Source organism: Sinocyclocheilus anshuiensis, unplaced genomic scaffold (genome assembly GCF_001515605.1).
Source record: "Sinocyclocheilus anshuiensis isolate Anshui unplaced genomic scaffold, SAMN03320099.WGS_v1.1 scaffold585, whole genome shotgun sequence".
NCBI lineage: Eukaryota > Metazoa > Chordata > Actinopteri > Cypriniformes > Cyprinidae > Sinocyclocheilus > Sinocyclocheilus anshuiensis.
This window is the reverse complement of record NW_015539861.1, coordinates 237010-258757: the sequence shown is the minus strand read 5'-3', so window position 1 is coordinate 258757 and position 21748 is coordinate 237010. Positions and strand designations below refer to the sequence as shown.

The following is a 21748-nucleotide window of genomic DNA, read 5'->3' as shown; positions in this document are numbered from 1 at the left end:
TCCCAAGCAGACAGCAAACAAACTATGTGTATCCCCACCCGTAAAGTAACGCGGGCAGGGAGGAACACACAGCCTGAACGCTGCCTGCCCTCGCCTTAGGTGACTGGTTTTGTCTTGTTTTTAGATTCGTGACAGACAACACTAAATAAGACTCACAAACAGATATCAGACTGACACACACACAGAGCGCTTGCTGAATGACAAAAAGCTGACGCTGGTCTCACCGCATGTGCTTTTATAGCTTCCTAGCATTACGTCACCCGCCCGTGACGTCTCGCCCATCTATTGGTCTGATTACACACGAGATTCAGAGCCGGTCACGCTGAAGGGCGTTCCCGAAGTGTCCTCCGACACAGCTCGAGTTCCTGAAGAGGAACAAGCGTTTCCTAGCAACGACAACTGCACTAAACACTAATGAGACAAGAAATAAATACACACGATCTGCTTTTAACTTCCGCTGATTGACTGCTTCTCTCAAAGAGTATTTCGTTACACGGTCTTTTGCTATATATTATAATATATTATAGTAACAGTTTTGTTTTTCATGTTTCTAAGACCAATGGGAGATCACTGTTTATTCACTGTCTTGATTTACTGATGTATAAAACAATAATGTGAATCAGAAACACAGTTTTTAGCTTATTTTGAATGTGTACACGAAGAAGATGGCATGCAATAGCAACACCCAGAAAATGTGTTGTGTTTAAGAAAAGAGCCCTTAACAGGCCACATGATGCTTATGATGAGGGGACAAGAAAGCTTAAAAAACGTTATTATATGTCAATAACACACTCACAATGCAATGTAGAATTTATGGATCGCTTACAGAGGCACATCTTGGCATGGCTCCATGAACTGTAAATATTGACCCAAGGTATTACTTCACATTGTTTTAAAGCCATTTTGTCGGCCATTGCAACCATATTTCGAAACTCACAAACTGAAAGAGAAATGGGCACATGCCAGTAGGGCTCTGCTTGAGCTCCAGTTGAAAATCTATTCAGAAAGGATAAATAGTAGATAGTGGAATTAATTCAGTTATACAACTTGAAGTGGGACTATTCATTTCCAAGCAGCAGATGGGTTTCAAATGTTGCTTTTAGACAGCTGAATCGCGACCTTTTGTGGTAAGTATGGCCTCTTCCGCTGTTCCTAGTGAGTAGACAGCTCTCTATTGGGTTAAAATTGCATCAGCATGGGTAAATTATATAGCACATTAAAGAGAAATTACTGCAAATGCCCAGTAAACGGAGACGTACACACAGGACACTTAACCCTAAAGTGGTACATTATTCAAGAATTCATTAAGAACCCATGACATTCTCTGGAAAAAAGTTTTGCACTAAGCATGTTACATTCAAAATGCATGGGACCGAATGCTGTAATAATTGCTAAAATAGCTTTAATTTGTATATTATCATACCAGATCACATTACATACAGTCAATATGATTGTTCTTAGTGAACAAATAATAATAATTATTATTATTATTGTTATTGTTGTTATTATAAATAAAAAAATAATAATTAAAAAAGATGTGATGCAAATGCAAGAACTTGTGAGAAATCTAAATTGATAGTATTTGCTTTCACATCCATGGTTTTATTATGCCTGATTAATAAGTGCAAGTTAATTAAAAGAAAATAAAAACAAACCTAGACATTAAAAAAAAGAAAAGAAAAAAGAAAGAAAATATAATGTTCTTGTCTGCTTAAAATAAGTGGTAGAAAAGAGAACAGGGGCCTCATTTATAGTATGTGCGTACGCACAGATTTGATCTTAGAGTGTGCGTACGCTAAAATCCACGGCAATGTTCATATTTATAAAAACGGTCTTTGATGTGGAAAAGTACTTACCGCCACGTCAGGGTCTGAGCAGGCATACGCACTTTTCCTTGTGGCAAAGTCGGAGAAGGAATACTGCAGCGCTGCAATAATAATAAAAGCGGTGTACGTGCAAGCACCAAATTCATCATGAACAACAAAGATGCAGTGTAAGAGATTAATTGTGCAGTGTAGTCAGATTTTTCATTAACGGGAGTTTTTGCGAGATTAAACTGACCTTTTTAGTAGCCTAATATTGAGAGTTCTTTACTCGCTTTCTGTACACAGTTTATTCCATGTTGTTGTTTTTTATTATTTTATTTTACAAGAGAACTTGCGAAGTCCTGCTTTAGCCTACTACTAATGCGTAAAATAGAAAAAAAAATGCATAAACGCATCTCCGACTGTTTGTGTAGCCTATAAGAATAGGCCTATGTCGTGCAATAACGGTTTTTATATAGACCTATTCTATTCAATAACATTGTTAACTCTTTTTATTTATAACATCTGTTGCTTTGCTTCTGTGAAAATGAATAGAGACATCAGCCTTAAACTTTGTTTTTGTCATGTACATCAGTTATATTTGTATAAAATACACTATTTTGTGTCAGTACATTAATGGCACATTTGAGCAGCATTAAACTGTGTAAATATAAAGAAATGCCAAATCACATGCAGGTTTTTTCAGACATTATCGTGTAATAATTGATTTTATTATGATATGAAACGTCCAATTTTTCTTTCAATAATGTTTTTTAAAGTTTTGCAAAAATGTTGTGATACTAAACTTTTTATTAGTTGTCATAGCAAATGATTTTAAAAGTGGGATGGCTCACTTTTTATAAGATGACTGAAAATTTTACTTGAAATCGTGGTTTATTCTTACTTTTGGATACCTAATTGTTTTATAATTACTATTATTATTATTATTATTATTTCTGTTGTTTCTAGCTCTAGAAATCTACATACAAATCAAGGACATATGGAATCTATGCTAAAGAGTGAATAAAATATTATCTGAAATAACTGGTTTATAGTTGGTTGGTTGGTTGATTGATAATATCTGCAGCCTCATTGGATAATTTACCTCACCAGAACAATTTGAATTTTATCATTTAGAAAGTGTAAAATACCAGAATAGCTTCTTTCCTTACCGGAGTCATGTCTTAAGAAATCCTTGATCCTTTGAAATTAAAGAAATTTCATTGTACTATAAAAACATTGTGGTTATGTATGTAACCCTGGTTCCATGAGTAGGTAACGAGATGGTGCGTCAGTAGCTGAAATAAAACAAACCAATTCAGTGGCTGATGGCAGTCGTGGCCTGATGGTTAGAGAGTCAGACTTGTAACCCGAAGGTTGCGGGAGGAGGACGTGACGTGTGGCCAAGTATGGTGTCCCATACTTGGAATTTGTGCTCTGCATTTCACCCATCCAAGTGCACACACACAGCAGTGAGTAGTGAACAAACACGCGCACACACACCCGGAGCAGTGGGCAGCCAATGCTGCGGCACCCGGGGAGAAGATGGGGGTTTGGTGCCTTGCTCAAGGGTCTCACCTCAGTCGTGGTAATGAAGGTGGAGAGAGCACTGGATATTCACTCCCCCCACTGACAATTCCTGCCAGACCTGAGACTCGAACCCGCGACCTCCGACTCTCTATCCATTAGGCCACGACTGCCCTAGAGAGTCGGACTTGTAACCCGAAAGTCGTGGGTTCGAGTCTCAGGTCCGGCAGGAACAAGGCACCGAACCCTCAACTGCTCCACGGGCGCCGCAGCAATTTGACTGCCCACTGCTCCGGGTGTGTGTACACGGTGTGTGTGTGTTCACTGCTGTGTGTGTGTGCACTTGGATGGGTTAAATGCAGAGCACAAATTCCGAGTATGGGTCACCATTCTTGGCCACACGTCACTTCACTCACTCACTTCACCCACATTATCTGCTCCTCAAAAGGCGCGCCATGCCATCAATCATCAGATTTTGATGAAGGAAGTCATAGCAGTAATGAAAGAATATGGCAGAGTTATGCAGCGTCTCTTTTCCATACTCAAACAGGGTTATATACGTAACCAAAATATTCCCTTTTATAGGTTCATTCAACACTGTGTCAGTAGCTGATGCTATGGGAATACCGCAGCTGCATGCTACTGGGTAACTGCAAGATTATCGCTTGTGCACTGACTGACACAGAAATTAACTGACCGCTGTTCAAACAGATGGGTAAACAGAAGTCAAGTCCACATTCAACTGATAAAACCTGATAAAAGTGTGCGAGGAGGCCCAGCCTGCCACCACAAAAATATCTTCCAAAGGGGGCACCCTTAGATAGACGCCTGCAACAAGGCGAGAGTCGGCCAAGAGGTGAAGACAGTCCCCGTGCCTCCTAGGCGAGAGAAATCGCATCCTTCACCCAATGCAACAACCTTTGTTTTGTTACAAACAGCTGATCATATTTATGCCGCTGGCTTGTACGGTTTAAGTAAATCCTTAACGCCCTTACAGGACAAAGACTGCAGCCTCTCATTCCCTTGCAACTGAACAGGCGGAAGAGAAAATTACTGCAAATGAACACAATTTGAGAGCGGAAAGATGTAGACGCGAACTCAGGAAAATACCCTATCTTAGGTCACAGCAAGACCTTAAATAACCCGTGAACAAAATCCCGATAACCCCTTAAAAGGCCTGCAAATCAACAATCCACTTCAAGGATGTGAAGGCCATAAACACAAATTAAGAGTCAGAATTCTCCTAGAAGCTTACTCCAATGGTTCAAATTGAGGCCCTGTCAAACCATCTAAGACTACAGATAAGAAGGATCACAAGCGTTTCAACCCTCTTGTCCCTTGCATGAAACAGGAGACAAGCAAATGCCTCCCTAACGAAACAACCTCAACTGCTTCATGCTCAGCAGCAATCGCCACAATACTTCTTTGGCACTAGAAATACCAGCTGTAAGGCCGCGTGTCCACCAAATCGTTTTTAGCGAGCTGAAAACGCCTAGCTGTGAGCACTTGAGAGCGCTTTTGCGGCGCAGCATTTTCAGTTGAGACGCTTTGGTTGCTATGATACAGAATGTCCGTTAAAGTAATAGGGCAGATGCATCACAAATTAAATGTTTCTCCAAGCATTATTTTTCATAACAATATTGGGGTAGTCTGGGAATTCCATCTGGTGAAGACATGAATACGCAGAGACAAGCAATATTAACTTCTCCATTGTTGTTCAGTCGTAGTACAAGCAGGGTGTGACGGTTGGTCAGTGTGTTGGTATTAGTCCCGCCCCTCCTCCACTGTGATTGGTTAGCTGATTAAAAAATGACAGTAATGAGAACTGCGTTTTACCCAAAGTTGAACATTCTTCATATCTTGGCACTGAGAAAAAAAACACAGAGCGCACAGCTCTCAGTGCCTCGTCACTCTCCTGGTGTTTCAGAAAACGCGGCGTTCCCATTTAAAACAATTGAAAAAATATGCTAACCTTGGGAAAAATCGCTTTGGTGGACACGCGGCCTAAATGCCAGATTCCTTCTGAGGAGAAACAAATTTAAAACTTAATCACCGAATTTATCGCCGACCCTTCAAGGTTGCTCATGTGCCATCAGTAAGGCAGCAGACCTCAACCTTTCTGTGAGGAATAAGTTGCCAGAAAGCTGCTAAATGCTGCTTGTCAATGTATGCCTCGGTTTCAGATTCACTAATGGCACCAATCTCTTTGAGTGCCAGCATCTCAGAATAGCCCTGCTCCATTAGACCCGTAATGGTGGTGAAGTCAAAAGTAGCATGGCAAAAGTAGTCAGGCTGAGAATGGCTGCTTCCAGGACCTCGAGATCTCCTAATGGAGGTATTGAAAGAACAGCAATGGCCTGCGACACACTGGGCCAGTCCAGCTTCAGCTTCTCAACAGCATGTGAAACAACATTCAACCGTTCAGTATAAGCCACAAAAGGCTGCGCCTCCTGTCCGCTCCTCAGAGTCTGACGCACTCTGGACTCGCCTCACCTGTGAATTCATCCAGAGAAATGGAGTGCACACGGTCCGGTGAGAGAGAGAGAGAGGGAAAACTGTCTGCTCACTCTTCTTAGCTTCCAGCTCAACATCGGATCCCCGGGAACCTACTCAATGTGGCACCTACTACTGCAGGACCACAGCAATTTACATCCTTGAAAAGAAGCAAGACGAGAGCTTCATCTTGAAATTATCACAGTGCATGTAGTTGGAGGTGCCATCAACTGTGGCTCATGCATGCTGCACATGCAAACACTTGACACAAATCTCATGCGAGTCCTTACTTCCTGAACGACATCATGTTCCCCCCTGAGGAAAAATATTATATACATGCATTCACATGTGACCAATCAATGCCGATCCCCGCCAATCTCTTGCCGTAGTACCGTAAATTAGTGCCGCAAATATTCAGTGCTTCCGTGAATATTACACAGGGTAATAACCTGGTGGTGAGATGCAACATAAGAATGGGAATTGTATATTTTTGTGATCATCTTTTCCTTTTTTAATACAAACTTGTATTTTATCTTATTTTTTCTCCGATTTGTTCTAGCAATCTGCATAACTGTGACTGACGTGTGTAGTATTGGTAGTCTAGTGGGAGGGGCTTTGACAATACCCTCTATTTTAAAATGGAGTGTACTGTGTTGCCTATTGAAGGAAAATAAAAAGTGTGAATCATAAAAACCCATAAGTGTAACAGAGGAAGAAAGAAAGAAAGAAACTATAAAAAAAATGCATGGTATTACCTCCTATAAATTACAACTCATCTTCTCATCATCTTTGTCCACCCAGGTGAATGTGTACAAAACAGAGCCAGCCCTCTGAAGCGGTTCACAAGGTCCGGTTCTGTCCTTTCAGGGGATGGCCCGGGTCCAGGATGGGGACACAGAGGAATATGACAGGTGCAGTCATTAATAATCCTCTTATGTCATATGAGAACAATGGGAAACATAAAAGAGGCATTACCTTATCTTCCCACACGTACAAAGGAAATCACCTCCTCTATACAACACTGAATCAAAAAATGGCACAAAGCATTGATGTTTTTTTAATGGCCAGCTGTTATATAAGATACAGAGAAGACTGTTATATGAGATACAGAGAAGACTGTATGTGTAAATGTAATTGCCGGGTCTTGTTAGATATTGGAAACCTAATGCAGGGATAGGTGTGCAAATCATGCACAATAAAAAGCATGTTTACTTGGAATATATACATTTGTCATTTGTGTCACCATAGAAATGAGGTTTAATTTTATGGATAATCAAGAACTTTGTCTTATTTCGTAGCTCTGTGATGTTAGAGGACAGTCAGGATGGTATGGACAGTGGTAGCCTGACTCCTGGCTCAGCTCGACAGGTCTGCATCCAACGCCATCCAAGTCACGGCTTCGGGTTCATTGCCGGCAGCGAACGGCCTGTCGTTGTACGCTCTGTCTCTGCAGGTAAGACGTGTGTCTCTCTCTGGAGCTATAGGGCAGATGTCTCTTGTCCCCTGGCTCCGGTGTGCCAGCCAGTCAGCTTCATCTTTTTTTAAAGGCTTTTGAGTCTTCAGATTTGAGATGAATATAATCAAATGGGAATTCCGATACTTTCTGTTAGATGCCTTGACAAGATAAGTGTGAAAATCCACTGTAGGATAGGTTTTTATCACTGCCTTAGGAAACAAGAGTGAGTAAAATGGTTTTGTGATCTATATTAGCATATATTTTAGGACAGGAAAAAATGAAAACAATGTCAGGGGGCTTTAACTAATCAAGTCTATAAAGAACAACACAAGTTTACAGACTCCTCCCTTACAGACGGACCCTCAAACGACAAGCTTTACCCCGGAGATCAGATCCTTACCATCAACCAGGAACTCGTGAGCGACACGCCCCGGGAGAAAGTCATAGACCTTGTAAGGTAACACCCTTTACTGTCACCAGAGGGAAGGGCCTTGTCTGGACGCATGACTGTGCTTTATGTATTTCTATTCCATGTGTCTCCATCAGATAAGAGAATTCATTTCAGATAAGACACACTTTTCACATTCTGCAGCTCCCTTGCCAAAATGTTTTTTTCTTCTGCAGGAGGTGCAAGGACTCAATTGTTCTCACTGTGCTGCAACCACAACAGGTAGTTAAGGACATTATGTTTTCTCCAATCAAAATTAATTAAATTTACATTAAATCAGTCCCTTTCAGTGATGCAGTCAAACTACTTTCAATACAGAGTGTATGTTTTTACTGGAATTTGAAATTCAGGTTCAGCTTTGTGTGCGTTTGCTTTGTGCCAATGTTACATAATTACTATACATACATAATTACATAATTAGTATATTGAGACTAAAGCTCAGGAGTGAAAATGTCATGTGAATGATTCGTGTCAACGTCCCCCAATGCACTGAGCTCAACTGAGCATTAACCCTGCTGCCACATTGCAGCAGCGCTCAAAAGTTTAAACAATTTCAACTTTGACCTTGGTTGCTACTGAGCTTGCAGAGTACAATCTATAGCTGTTGACAGAAGAAAGAGTGATCCTCTGTATATACAACTCCAGTTGTACTTCCATTCTAAGTCATATGATATTCAGAGAACAGTGCTGGGTAGATTATTTACAAATTGTAGTCCATTACTGATTACAGATTATATGATGAAAATTGTAGTTAGTAAACTACAATTTTAGATTACTTTTAGATAGTTTTTTTTTTATCTAACTTATTTTAAACTTGACATTAAATGTACCATATTGATATAAAAAAGCAAATACAAAGAAAATATATTTAATTCTTTGATATCAATATCATAAAATGCATTAAACATTACATTAAGCAGGGTTTCCCAAACTGGGCTTAATGTAAGAACTCCAGTGAGTTTGTGAGTTGATAAAAAGCTAATAATTCATTAAATCATAAAAATGTAAAATAAAATAACTTATTTAAACACTTGAACACTAAAAATATAAATATTTTATTTGTTTACCTGCATGTCAATGTGCCCATTAACTGGCATTGATCTGTAAACATGTGAATGTGTTGTTAAATTATTGAAATATTAAAGGCACAATATGTAAGTTTTCGCCGCTAGAGGGCGCATATTCAAAACAAACAAACAAACAAAGGCGTAGTTTGATGACGCCGTGACTGAGTGTGGAATCATGGGAGTTGTCGTCTTCATCCCCACAGCCGATGCTATGCAGAAATCATGTTCATGGCTGAGCTAATGTATTAAAGATTTATTAACATCGTAGTATGAAGCAGAGTGAGGCTGAAAGCCGTCGAAGTGAAACGAGGCCGCTGAACGAACGTGACACACGGCTCGAAAGCAGCGGAGCTTCTATTATGCCACAGTCGACCGCTTCCGCTCCTTCCGGTTGTGTGTATGTGGGGTAAAGCAGCGCTGTTTTATCATACTAGATACGTCTGAACGTTCTGAACGTTCTAATAAAATACATAGCATATTAAAGTGTCTTTGGTGTTTCCATGTTTTCTACAAAACAAAACCGTAAATCGGGGGGTTATGACGTCATTGGCAGGTGAGAGAATGACACTATAGACACGGTTAAAATTGCTTATTTCTCTGGATTTAAACATTCTTCGAAACATTTGGGATAATGTAAGTACACAAGTCAGCAAAATATATAACAATGTTCTAGTGGTTTGTGGATATTTTAATAAAAAAAATCTTACAACATATTATGCCTTTTACTTCCTCAAACAAAAACATGAAAAAAAAAATTTATTACATGAACAAACATGGAAATTACACACCCAAGGTATTCCAGGTTTGAAAAACTTTGTCCAGACTTCCAGAATCAACAGTTACTAAAAGTCACTGGATATGATGAAGACATAGTGTTTCACAGCTATACATCACCTGTGTTTAGTAACTTGCATAATTATTTGTTTCATACATGGTCTAATTGCTTGAGAGCTGCATTTTTCACCCAATTTCAGAAGCATGGTTTACATGTACGTGGCCATTCTTTATTGTGAATATAGTCAAAGCTAAAGGATAATTAAAAGGAGAAAAAATAAGAATTAGGGAGAATCAATCAATTTTGAATAATTTACTGCCATCATGTGAATAATATGTAATCCTGTAATCATAAAAAAGTAACTGTAATCTGATTGAGCATTATAAAATGTAATATACCGTAATTACGAGTACTTAATTTTTGGAATCTCATTACGTAATCCAGAATACATATAATCAGTTGCTACCCAGCTCTGTCAGAGAAAAATGAGCATATACAGTAAACACATTAGATATTTTATGCAAATTAATCAATGGTAAAATTACCATTTGGATGCTATTTCGAACACTTGACGGGGTCAAAGCAACACAAAATGTTTCTGCTGCGTCTTGTTTTCAAGTAAAAATGTATAAGTGTGCATAAAAGAAGATACTTTACTTGAGAAGCAAAACTGCATAAGATATTTTGCAGAGAATATTTAGAATATGTTTAGGACCAGGTGAATGGTTTTAAAGGTTTTACTGTAAATGAAACAAGTCTTAACTTCTGTTTTCCTGTCTATTTCTCTTTCTTTCTTTCTTTCTTTCTTTCTTTCTTTCTTTCTTCATACCCTCCCTTTGTCTTTCTTTTTGCTTCCTTAGTCACCTAAGTCTGCCTTCATAAGTGCAGCCAAGAAAGCTCGTCTGCGAACCAATCCCCCCAAAGTGCGCTTTTCTGAGCAAGTTTCCATCAGCGACCCAGACTCAGTATGTGCTGCTGTCTCTTGCTCACATCACACCCCAGTCATATCTGTGCTAACGCAGCTTTCTTTATGTGCTGTAATGAGACCCGCACAACACCAACGCTCCTGATAGACTCAATAGCTCCTGATATGACTTGTATGGATTGTGAGATTTGAGTTTGTCGAATGGACTCAAGGTATTTTGTGACGTGACTGTTCACAGTCTGTTCATGCTAATATTCGTTAGTATTTACAAAGTGTCAATCACTAGTGTCTCCTACTGAGAGTGTTACATGGCTGTCATTTCAGACTTTCAATACTGAAGTGCAATTCACTCCGCATCTCCTGCTCATCTCATTTCATCAGACTGCAGGTTTGTTACCCAGAGGGGCCACGCGTAAATCCCTCTGTGATGGTCTGATGTGGTCCAACATTTCGAGAAGCTAAAAGGATTAATCCAAAATATGTGCACTTCTGATGTGATTTCATCTTCCTCCACCATCTATGAGCGCAGACTTTATTAAAGCACATGCATGAAAACACAGGGCTTGGAACCGACTACGCTTGATTTGGTTGGAATTAAAGGGCTCTAGTGTTTCTCTGTTTCATATGCATAGAGTAGATTTGCATTGAAGTCAGCCGGGCAGATATTGACAGATGTTCTTTCTCTGTATAGAATATGAGTCCTAGTTTGTTTGCTGAGATTTATTTGGATTTACTATTGACTGACTTGAACATAACTGCAACAGTACTGAAACTGTGACTTCCTGTGGCTATTGAAAAGGGAAATTCTTACAGCAGGCGCTTTGAGTAATTCCCACTGCTTCTGATTGAGGTGTTTAGGTAACAGAGTTACGTGGAGGAACTTAGCATCAGCGTCCTTTGAACAGTTCCAGCCTACTTAGCGGTAATTGAATAAGGTAGCATCGCATCTAGAGAAAGGCACAGCCTCCCCATAACCTTTAATGTTGTGACTAGACATTCATTCATTCGTAGCTTTTCATTAGCTCTACAGCTGCCATCTCCTCTTGGTGAACATGGGTCGATAGCACCCATGTTAATGTCAATGTCCATGGATTATGTCCCATACAGTTTGATATCTGCCTTGTGAGCAAGGAAGAGTCAACACTACACCCTTGGGTGCTGGTCGCACCAATTTAATAAAGCGGACCGATGGGAGGGGTGTGCAGCTCTCCTGGAAGAAGAAACTTGCTGATCAGGCCTAGAGGGCCAAAATCGGTAAAGATCATCTCTTTCTTTCTTTCTTTCTTTCTTTCTTTCTTTCTTTCTTCATACCCTCCCTTTGTCTTTCTTTTTGCTTCCTTAGTCACCTAAGTCTGCCTTCATAAGTGCAGCCAAGAAAGCTCGTCTGCGAACCAATCCCCCCAAAGTGCGCTTTTCTGAGCAAGTTTCCATCAGCGACCCAGACTCAGTATGTGCTGCTGTCTCTTGCTCACATCACACCCCAGTCATATCTGTGCTAACGCAGCTTTCTTTATGTGCTGTAATGAGACCCGCACAACACCAACGCTCCTGATAGACTCAATAGCTCCTGATATGACTTGTATGGATTGTGAGATTTGAGTTTGTCGAATGGACTCAAGGTATTTTGTGACGTGACTGTTCACAGTCTGTTCATGCTAATATTCGTTAGTATTTACAAAGTGTCAATCACTAGTGTCTCCTACTGAGAGTGTTACATGGCTGTCATTTCAGACTTTCAATACTGAAGTGCAATTCACTCCGCATCTCCTGCTCATCTCATTTCATCAGACTGCAGGTTTGTTACCCAGAGGGGCCACGCGTAAATCCCTCTGTGATGGTCTGATGTGGTCCAACATTTCGAGAAGCTAAAAGGATTAATCCAAAATATGTGCACTTCTGATGTGATTTCATCTTCCTCCACCATCTATGAGCGCAGACTTTATTAAAGCACATGCATGAAAACACAGGGCTTGGAACCGACTACGCTTGATTTGGTTGGAATTAAAGGGCTCTAGTGTTTCTCTGTTTCATATGCATAGAGTAGATTTGCATTGAAGTCAGCCGGGCAGATATTGACAGATGTTCTTTCTCTGTATAGAATATGAGTCCTAGTTTGTTTGCTGAGATTTATTTGGATTTACTATTGACTGACTTGAACATAACTGCAACAGTACTGAAACTGTGACTTCCTGTGGCTATTGAAAAGGGAAATTCTTACAGCAGGCGCTTTGAGTAATTCCCACTGCTTCTGATTGAGGTGTTTAGGTAACAGAGTTACGTGGAGGAACTTAGCATCAGCGTCCTTTGAACAGTTCCAGCCTACTTAGCGGTAATTGAATAAGGTAGCATCGCATCTAGAGAAAGGCACAGCCTCCCCATAACCTTTAATGTTGTGACTAGACATTCATTCATTCGTAGCTTTTCATTAGCTCTACAGCTGCCATCTCCTCTTGGTGAACATGGGTCGATAGCACCCATGTTAATGTCAATGTCCATGGATTATGTCCCATACAGTTTGATATCTGCCTTGTGAGCAAGGAAGAGTCAACACTACACCCTTGGGTGCTGGTCGCACCAATTTAATAAAGCGGACCGATGGGAGGGGTGTGCAGCTCTCCTGGAAGAAGAAACTTGCTGATCAGGCCTAGAGGGCCAAAATCGGTAAAGATCAAACCACCCTCACCTGAGCCTCCTCTAATCATGTCAATCCATCTTGTGTGATCAGCAGGGGCCAGCGGGGCTTTCTTCATTAAACTTGCCTGTCAGCACAGAGTACATAAGCTGCTACGTTTTATTAAAGGGGTTAGGCTTAAAGACAAATGCCAACGTGGGACTTATTATTCATATCACATCATCTCACGCTGTAGCAAAAGTGCAATTAATTGGGATTGTGGTGAATGTACGAAATACAGTTAGCCAACCTGCTCACTTCACCGCCTGTCATAACATGATCCCAACTGACATGCCAAATTGACGCTTGCTTATTTGTTTCCATTCTGTATTTGTGTATAAAGTGTAATAGCACTTTGCACACGTCTCCAGAAGCAAGCCTAAAGGGACTTTGGGTAAAACACTTGCCAAATATACCAAAACATTTATATAGAAACTTTCATGGGTGTATCAGACCTCATTCAATGTCAGCATTTTATTACATGAAATAATCTTATTGATGACACTCAGTGGAAGATCAATGGACAGCTGATAGAAAGTTATGACACTTACTCCAAAAATAATGTGGAAACTGCCACAAATCAATATGATTCTGACATCAGGATGTTATTTAAAAGTAATGACTGCTCATTCTTGATACAAAATTACCTTCAATGTTCTCACCCACTTCAAGGTGCACTAAGTCATTTTTGAACACTTTTTAGAAGTTGTACGCAAATGAATATTTAACAAATATAATTAAAATTATGGCAAATACCATTACTAACGTCATTATTATCTGAAACCTTCCATTACAAAATAAAATAATCATATGAGACAATTATGTATCTAAATGCCATACCAAAACTTTGCTTTAACCTTTTACTGTACAGTATCTTCGGCAACAGGTGTCAGGAGAACATCCAAAGTCATCGTCATTGGTTGTTCCGAAAGATTTATAGCTACATTTATTCTTCTGTCTGGAAGGTTGTTCTACCACAGAAAGAACAGTGAGTGTGACACATCTAGATCCAGGACAGTTCTGAATATAGGCATCAGAGCCTTGAGTGTTATATGGACAGCTAAGGGCTTTTCACACTGTGCTTAACCCCGGGTTATCAGCATTCTAAACACCGCTTTTAACCCCAGAACATTAAGGAATGTTTCACACATGTGATTTAGAAGCGGGGCTAGCATTGCTTTTGTGTTAGAATGCTACTGTTGGATGCTTATCGACAGACAACCTATCAGAAATTGAACAGCGCGATCAGTAACAGGAACTGCGCATTGTGTAAACAGTACAACGTTTGAGGGAAAAAGTAAGAAATGTCAAACGACGAAAATGTTAACATATGTTAGACGTCGTGTACCTGATGAACTACAGTGCAAATGGTGGAAATCCTGACTCTAAAGAGTTGAGCGATGGTCCTGTTCTCTGTGTTTGTTGCTAGGCACTACAATGTACTGTAATTGCGACTCTCCATTCCGTATCAATAGCATCTTTCAAAGAAGTGTTGATTTCCATAATGTGGTCTCTCAAATCGTTTACGAAGTACATGAATGTTGTTTGTGTCATTCGAAAGTGGCACATCCAAAATGTGCTGTTAGCAAAGAAACGCCACCAGTGATGACTTTTGGGAGCGACCCATAATTTCCAAGATGAGGATGGGGCTATAAACAATGATGCTACTGTAAAAGCAAACACTAGTCTCTCCACACTTAAAATACATTCAAAGAAACGTTCATATAACTTGCTCTGTGTTTTCTTTCTTTTGTCCTTTTGTCTTTGCTTTCTTGCCTTTGTAAGTCTCAGGAGGCTTAAAACAGCCAGGGAGGGCCTACGTGGCAACATTTTTTAAAATGACAGGATAACTGCTGCGAGAAGAGCCATGTAAACAGGATGTGTGCTGCGTTCGTCCAATCAGTGACACTGACACCACAGATATGCAAATAAGGATTTTAACCCGGGGTTTAGGAATGTGCAGTGTGAAACTGCAGTTTATGAATACCCAGGATTAACTTTTAACCCTGGGTAAAGTATAAGCGGTGTGAAACGTGAAGCAAGATAACCTAGGATTCCGTTTACCCGGGGTTTAGAATGACCCATGGTTAACTATTTCAAGTGTCAAAAGCCCTCTAGAGGTGGCCAGGAGGGGTGTAGAATGGACCTTTTTAGATGAAAACCAGACCAATTGCTGTGTGCTGTATTATCAGCCAATAGAGCATTGCAATAGTCCAGTCTTGAGATGAAAAGAGCCTGCGCAAGAACTGTGCATGCAGGGTCCGGTTTTCCTAATGCTCTAAAGAGGAAGGGGCCAAGCACTGAAACTTGAGGCACTCCGCTACTTGATGTGATTTAGAAACCCTTTCCAGGATACTTTGAAGGATCTGCTATTAGGTCAGGCTCAAAATAGTACAGTCTATTTCTAGTGATGCCCAGTTCAGGGAGAATGCGTGACAGAAGAATCTGGTGAAAAACTGTTTCAATTGAATGAGGATCGATGGTTTAGGATTGGTTCCACAGGGTTTTAACAATGACGCCATAGGCTTTGAAGCAGGAAAATTAACGAGCTAGTTCAACATACACAAAAAATTACTTAGTGCGCCTTTAATTTTTCTTATTGGAAATAAAGTAGATGCCTTGAAGAGTTCCTCTCTTAGCTACAAATACTGTATATGCTGCAATTGAATTCAATGTTTGTGTCCAGTTGATCTGCATTTACAGAATATGGTTCCGCGTTGGATATGGAATGAATGTGATATGACTTCTGCTTAGTTCTGTACTCTTTATGGGTACCACTTTATTTCGATAGTCCACCTTAGACATTCTACTAACAATAAGTAACTTTGCAACTACGTGTCAACTAGCAGTCATTAGAGTATTAGTAAACTGACTGCTTAATATCTTCTAACACTTTATTTTGATGGGTCCACAACATACAATATACTGACTATGAGAAACTTTGCAAGTATATGTCAACTTACTCTACTAACCCTAAACCTACCCTACTGAGAGTTAGTAGGCATGTAGTTGCAAATTAATGAGAATTAGTTGACATGTAGTTACAAAGTTACTTATAGTTAGTAGAATGTCTAAAGTGGACTATCGAAATAAAGTGTAACCTCTTTATGTCTAAAGAAGAGTTTTGGTAATATTTCCAGTTCCTTTCAACTATTGCTCATACGTTAGATAGAAAGATCTTCCCTTTAACCATTGTTTTGGACTTAATGTTTTTCCTTTCAGGTTTTCCATACAGTAAAAGTCCTCTCATGTGTTTCTACATTCTTTCTTTGTCACTTAGAAGATATTAGATTTTCTTATTGATTCTCTGTATTAACCTATTGAGTCTTTTCTAATATCTCATCCAAGGTTCACTTACTATTTTCTCTCCTCTTTCTCCCATGTTTCTTTCAGACCATGCTTAAGGACGACTCTCTGCTTCTGATACCAAATGTGTTGAAGGTGTTTCTTGAAAATGGACAGATCAAATCCTTTACGTTTGACAGCCGCACCACTGTTAGGGTGAGTGTGTTGGGAAAACTCTTCCCAGTAATACTTTATTTTAAGGACCAATTCTCACTATTAACTAGCATGCATATTAATAGCATATTGGCTTTTTATTAGCACATATTCTTATAGCCTTATTCTGCATGACCATATTTTAGATCCCTTAATCTGAACCCATACCTAAACTTAACAACTACCTTATTAACTATTAACAAGCAACAAATTAGGAGTTTATTGACGCATAAGTCGTATTTAATAGTTAACAGTGAGAATTGGACCTTTAAAAAAAAGTGTGACGACCCTCTTCCATGTTACTAGAAACACAACGGTGGGAATTCACTCAGAAGTTTTGTTTGTTTATTTGTTAATAGGGACAATGCATGTAAATGAACATGCCATATTATAGAAACATTGCTGATTTACATCTGTAGTCCCTATACAGGTAACACAAAGACAATGACAATATACAGATACAAAAATACAATACATAAATGTCAACGTAAAATTACTAGTACACCATACTCAAAAAAGTGACAAAGCATTACAAGTGATCACAGATCTGGTTTACTTTTGGGTCGCCGTTTAAGATGGCTCTAAAAAGTGTAAAATGTAAATCATTCCCTTATTGCGTATAGAGCCAAAATGACACGTCAACAAAATCAATTATGCCAGTTATGTAAATACACTGATGCGTTACAGTGATGGATGAACTCATGTCTCGGACTCATATTTAACACGCTGTCATTTGTGATATGGTTGTGACTTGAGCTGTTCGTTCATAAGTAGCTACTTTATCCTGCTGAATGAACAAAACATTTCAAGACTCACACCTGTAATCAAATGCTACTGCCAGTCCCTAACAGTGATGGTGAACGCAGCTATCATGGACATTTGTATTCTATGATGAATCTGATTAGAATCTATTTGCAAGTGGTATGTCATTCCAGTATTTATGTCCCTTTACTGACATCACTGTTTGTCCAAATGTGGTGCATTTTATGGCATCTCACAGTCCCTTCCAGTGATAAACCTGATGTCAATGACACTGTTCTATATGCCCTATTCAATTAATTCATTTAAGGGGAAGGGGGGGGATTCATTGAGTTTAGGCACATAGTCGTTTAACAAAACTCAATATTATGTGACATTTGAAATTTAACACAATTGAATAAAGAGTTTTATAGACATGCATTTTCAAACAGCGGATTTTTGGTTCTGAATTCTTAGACTGCAAATATCCAGTTTTTAAAAATACAGTTTCAAGTTTTCAAGATGAAGAAGACATTCAGAACCTCAAATTTAATATTCTAAAATTCAGAAATTCAGATCGCACAGAAAGTCAGGTCAGAGGTCATCCACAGGTAAGAGTAGATGATCTCCGAAAAGTCGAACGAAGCATTTTGGCCTATTACTACGGTGACCGGGAGGGGACATGTTCGGTTCACTTAGTTTTGTCATGGCCACTACATATGAACTCGTGGGAACATGTCATGGCCACGCGATGTGAAGTAGTGGCCTCGAGATGTTATGTTGAGGGAACGACAGTGCTTGATGTGGGCCGGTACAGACCGGTATGCAATACCGGCACTTCTGTATTTTAGTCTTTAGCGTACCGGCACTTCTGACATGTTGTCAAAGCGTCAGTGTCTGGGTGATTACAAATGACTCTATATAAAGCACACTACCAGGAGGGGTCACCTCTCATCTCTACAATATTCACATGAATGAATGCAAGCGGAGTCGGTCTACCGCAGGGGTTTTCAATGTGTGGGGCGAGAGAGTATGTCAGGAGAGATAGAATAATAATTAATTATTGATTATTGATCAGTACATTATAACGAAAACAATACCTTAAAAATGAAAAGAAGCTGGTTTTTGCGATCACATCATTTTAAACCGGTAAACTCCTGGAAAGACCAAGGATCCAGTAAGCGAATTCAAACAGTTAGTTCAAAACTAATTCAAAACTAATTCGTTCGGCCGATTTCATCAGAGATTGCGGAGAGAATAGTGACTTACATCCAGATGTCAGTAAAATCAAGCGTAGCGTTAGTTCTGGCAGGTCAGACTCTCAGCTGATCCCCATCTACCTATAGGAATACGACACCTATCTAAGCATCCATATATAAGGTCCCTCAGTATTATCAGCAGTTTTCACATTGCTCAATAGCTAATTACCCTCCTCCATCCCCAACTCCTCCTCTGTCAGTCAGGATTCAGCCTTCTGATTCTCCTTTGAATCAGACTAATTCTAAAATGTGTACATAAATTATTGAACTTTAACGATATCTGCAATACATTTATGTTGGTTCTGTTCTGTTTACCCTGGGGGGTTATCGCTGCTCTCCCTGCTCTCATCTATGCTAGGCTGCATGGATGCGCGGGGAGTTCTTGCCCAGAACAGAACCATACCGCCAATCCAAACTGTATGCTAATTGTCAATCATCTTTGACGATAGTGGTCCTGACAGAATTATTCTTTTCAGCGTGTATTTGGCTTAAAAGCAAGAGTGTTTTATAATGGATGCTGGCTGAAGGTGTTTTAGATTATGCGCTGGTCAGAGGTTTAGTGATTCTGAATGGATCCATAGTTACAGTCAGGTCAAGGCAGGAGCTTTAGTGGTCTTTGGCATCTCCCTGTGGTCCTGTTTGGTATCGCAGCTTGACTTGTGCTTATTTGTACTGAAAACGTTTATTTAATTATTGATTATTAATTGATTGTGGCGCTATAAATACACTGTGAATTCTGAAAATGAAAAAGTACTTATTTATTTAATAAATAATTTTCTCGTGGCCATGAGTTTAATTCGTAAACAAACCTGCGTAACCATAGCAACCTGCAATTATCACACATGGATAAAACATTTTTATCCATCCCACAGTTTTGTAAATCCGTTAAGTGATCGTGTCTTTTTATTTAATATTTGTATATTATTATTATTATTATTATTATTATATAACTGTAGGCTTATATAATACTTTTATAATAATATTATTATATTAACTGGTATTTATTGTTAAGCTTAATTTCCCCTTTCAATTCGTGTAGCGCTTTACCTAATTAACGTTCTGTAATATGTTAGTATTATTAATATGCTACCATATTTTGCAAATACTGTAAACGCCTGACAATTGTGCCAATAAAGTTGACTTTTTGATTGTATTTACGCCCGTGTGTGACGATAAATGAGCGTGTTTTCATTTACAAATGAAACTACGCAAATTCATTCCTCAGTGAAACACTATATTTATAATAGTCTCTTAATTAGCCGAAATAAAATGAAATATATAGTTACACTTAAATTCAACTTTTAAACAGCACTTCTATTAAAAATTCCAGTCATATAGCATAATCAAAGCGTTATTGGCATGCCGAGCATTTACAGTAGGCTATTATTTACAAAACTACTCAACATTAAGTAAAGAGATCGAAATCAATGGAAAATAAATCAAATACATAACAATGAATATAAAAAATATGACCAATAATAATAATAATAATAATAATATACAAATATTATGGAAAAAAAAAAGATGATCAGTTAATGGACTACAAGACTGTTGTCACAAAGCAAGGCCAGACACAACAGGTAAGTGCAAATCAGGATGGTTTATTGACTGGGTAAGGGGATGACTGGAATCGGTGTGTAAAGGCAGGTGAGTGTCAACACAGTGAATGGTTCCAGGGTGCTTATCTGAGTTCTGATGGTGAGGATCGGATGCCGGTTACGTTGGAGATCATGGAACAGTTTCCAAGGAGTCGTTGGAGGATCGCGGGATGAACAGCAGGTAATTCGTTCTAGGAGAATTTGGCAGAGAGAGTCCAGAGAAGTTCGTAGGAGTGAACGGTAGACCGGACAGTGAGTGACTGTGCTGTGTGTGTATTTGTAGTGTGGCTTGATTGGTGACAGCAGGTGCGGGTGATCAGAACTCAGGTGACTGTGATCAGGTAATTATCCTGGATGGTGACTGAAGTGACTGATGAATCCCTGACATTACCCCCCCCTCCAGGGGCGGCTCCTGACGCCCTCGAGCGGCGGCGGGGGCGGCCACGGCTTCTGGGTGCGGGGCGACCAGGATGGGTGCGATGGAAGTCCTCTAGAAGCAACGGGCTGACAGTATTATTCTTTTCAGCGTGTATTTGGCTTAAAAGCAAGAGTGTTTTATAATGGATGCTGGCTGAAGGTGTTTTAGATTATGCGGTGGTCAGAGGTTTAGTGATTCTGAATGGATCCATATAGTTACAGTCAGGTCAAGGCAGGCGCTTTAGTGGTCTTTGGCGTCTCCCTGTGGTCCTGTTTGGTATCGCAGCTTGACTGGTGCTTATTTGTATTGAAAACGTCTATTTTATTATTGATTATTGATTGATTGCAGCACTGCTTAATTTCCCCTTTCAATTCGTGTAGCGCTTTACCTAATTAACGTTCTGTAATATGTTAGTATTATTAATATGCTACCATATTTTGCAAATACTGTAAACGCCTGACAATTGTGCCAATAAAGTTTTGACCTTTGATTGTATTTACACCCATGTGTGACAATAAATGAGCGTGTTTTCATTTACAAATGAAACTACGCGAATGATTCATTCGAAACACTATATTTATAATGGCCTATTAATTAGACAAAATAAAATGAAATATATAGTTACACTTAAATTCAACCTTTAAACTGCACTTCCATTAAAAATTCCAGTCATACAGCATAATCAAAGCTTTGCTGGCATGTCGAGCATTTACAGTAGGCTATTATTTACAAAACTACTCAACATTAAGTAAAGAGATCGAAATCAATGGAAAATAAATCAAATACATAACAATGAATATAAAAAATATGACCAATAATAATAATAATAATAATAATATACAAATATTATGGAAAAAAAAAAGATGATCAGTTAATGGACTACAAGACTGTTGTCACAAAGCAAGGCCAGACACAACAGGTAAGTGCAAATCAGGATGGTTTATTGACTGGGTAAGGGGATGACTGGAATAGATGTGTTCAAGGCAGGTGAGTGTCAACACAGTGAATGGTTCCAGGGTGCTTATCTGAGTTCTGATGGTGAGGATCGGATGCCGGTTACGTTGGAGATC

At 39.3% G+C, this 21748-nt stretch overlaps 1 protein-coding gene across 1 annotated transcript in view; it reads left to right on the top strand.

Moving 5' to 3' along the window:
• LOC107684925 (FERM and PDZ domain-containing protein 3-like) overlaps positions 1 to 21748 on the top strand; it is a 178907-nt gene that overhangs the window by 142992 nt on the left and 14167 nt on the right. Inside the window, exons 3-8 of the mRNA XM_016481309.1 lie at positions 6627 to 6736; positions 7124 to 7278; positions 7636 to 7738; positions 7906 to 7951; positions 10432 to 10536; positions 16561 to 16668. Coding sequence (XP_016336795.1) covers positions 6696 to 6736; positions 7124 to 7278; positions 7636 to 7738; positions 7906 to 7951; positions 10432 to 10536; positions 16561 to 16668 — 558 coding nt within the window. The 5' untranslated portion in view covers positions 6627 to 6695. The remainder of the gene's footprint in view (positions 1 to 6626; positions 6737 to 7123; positions 7279 to 7635; positions 7739 to 7905; positions 7952 to 10431; positions 10537 to 16560; positions 16669 to 21748) is intronic.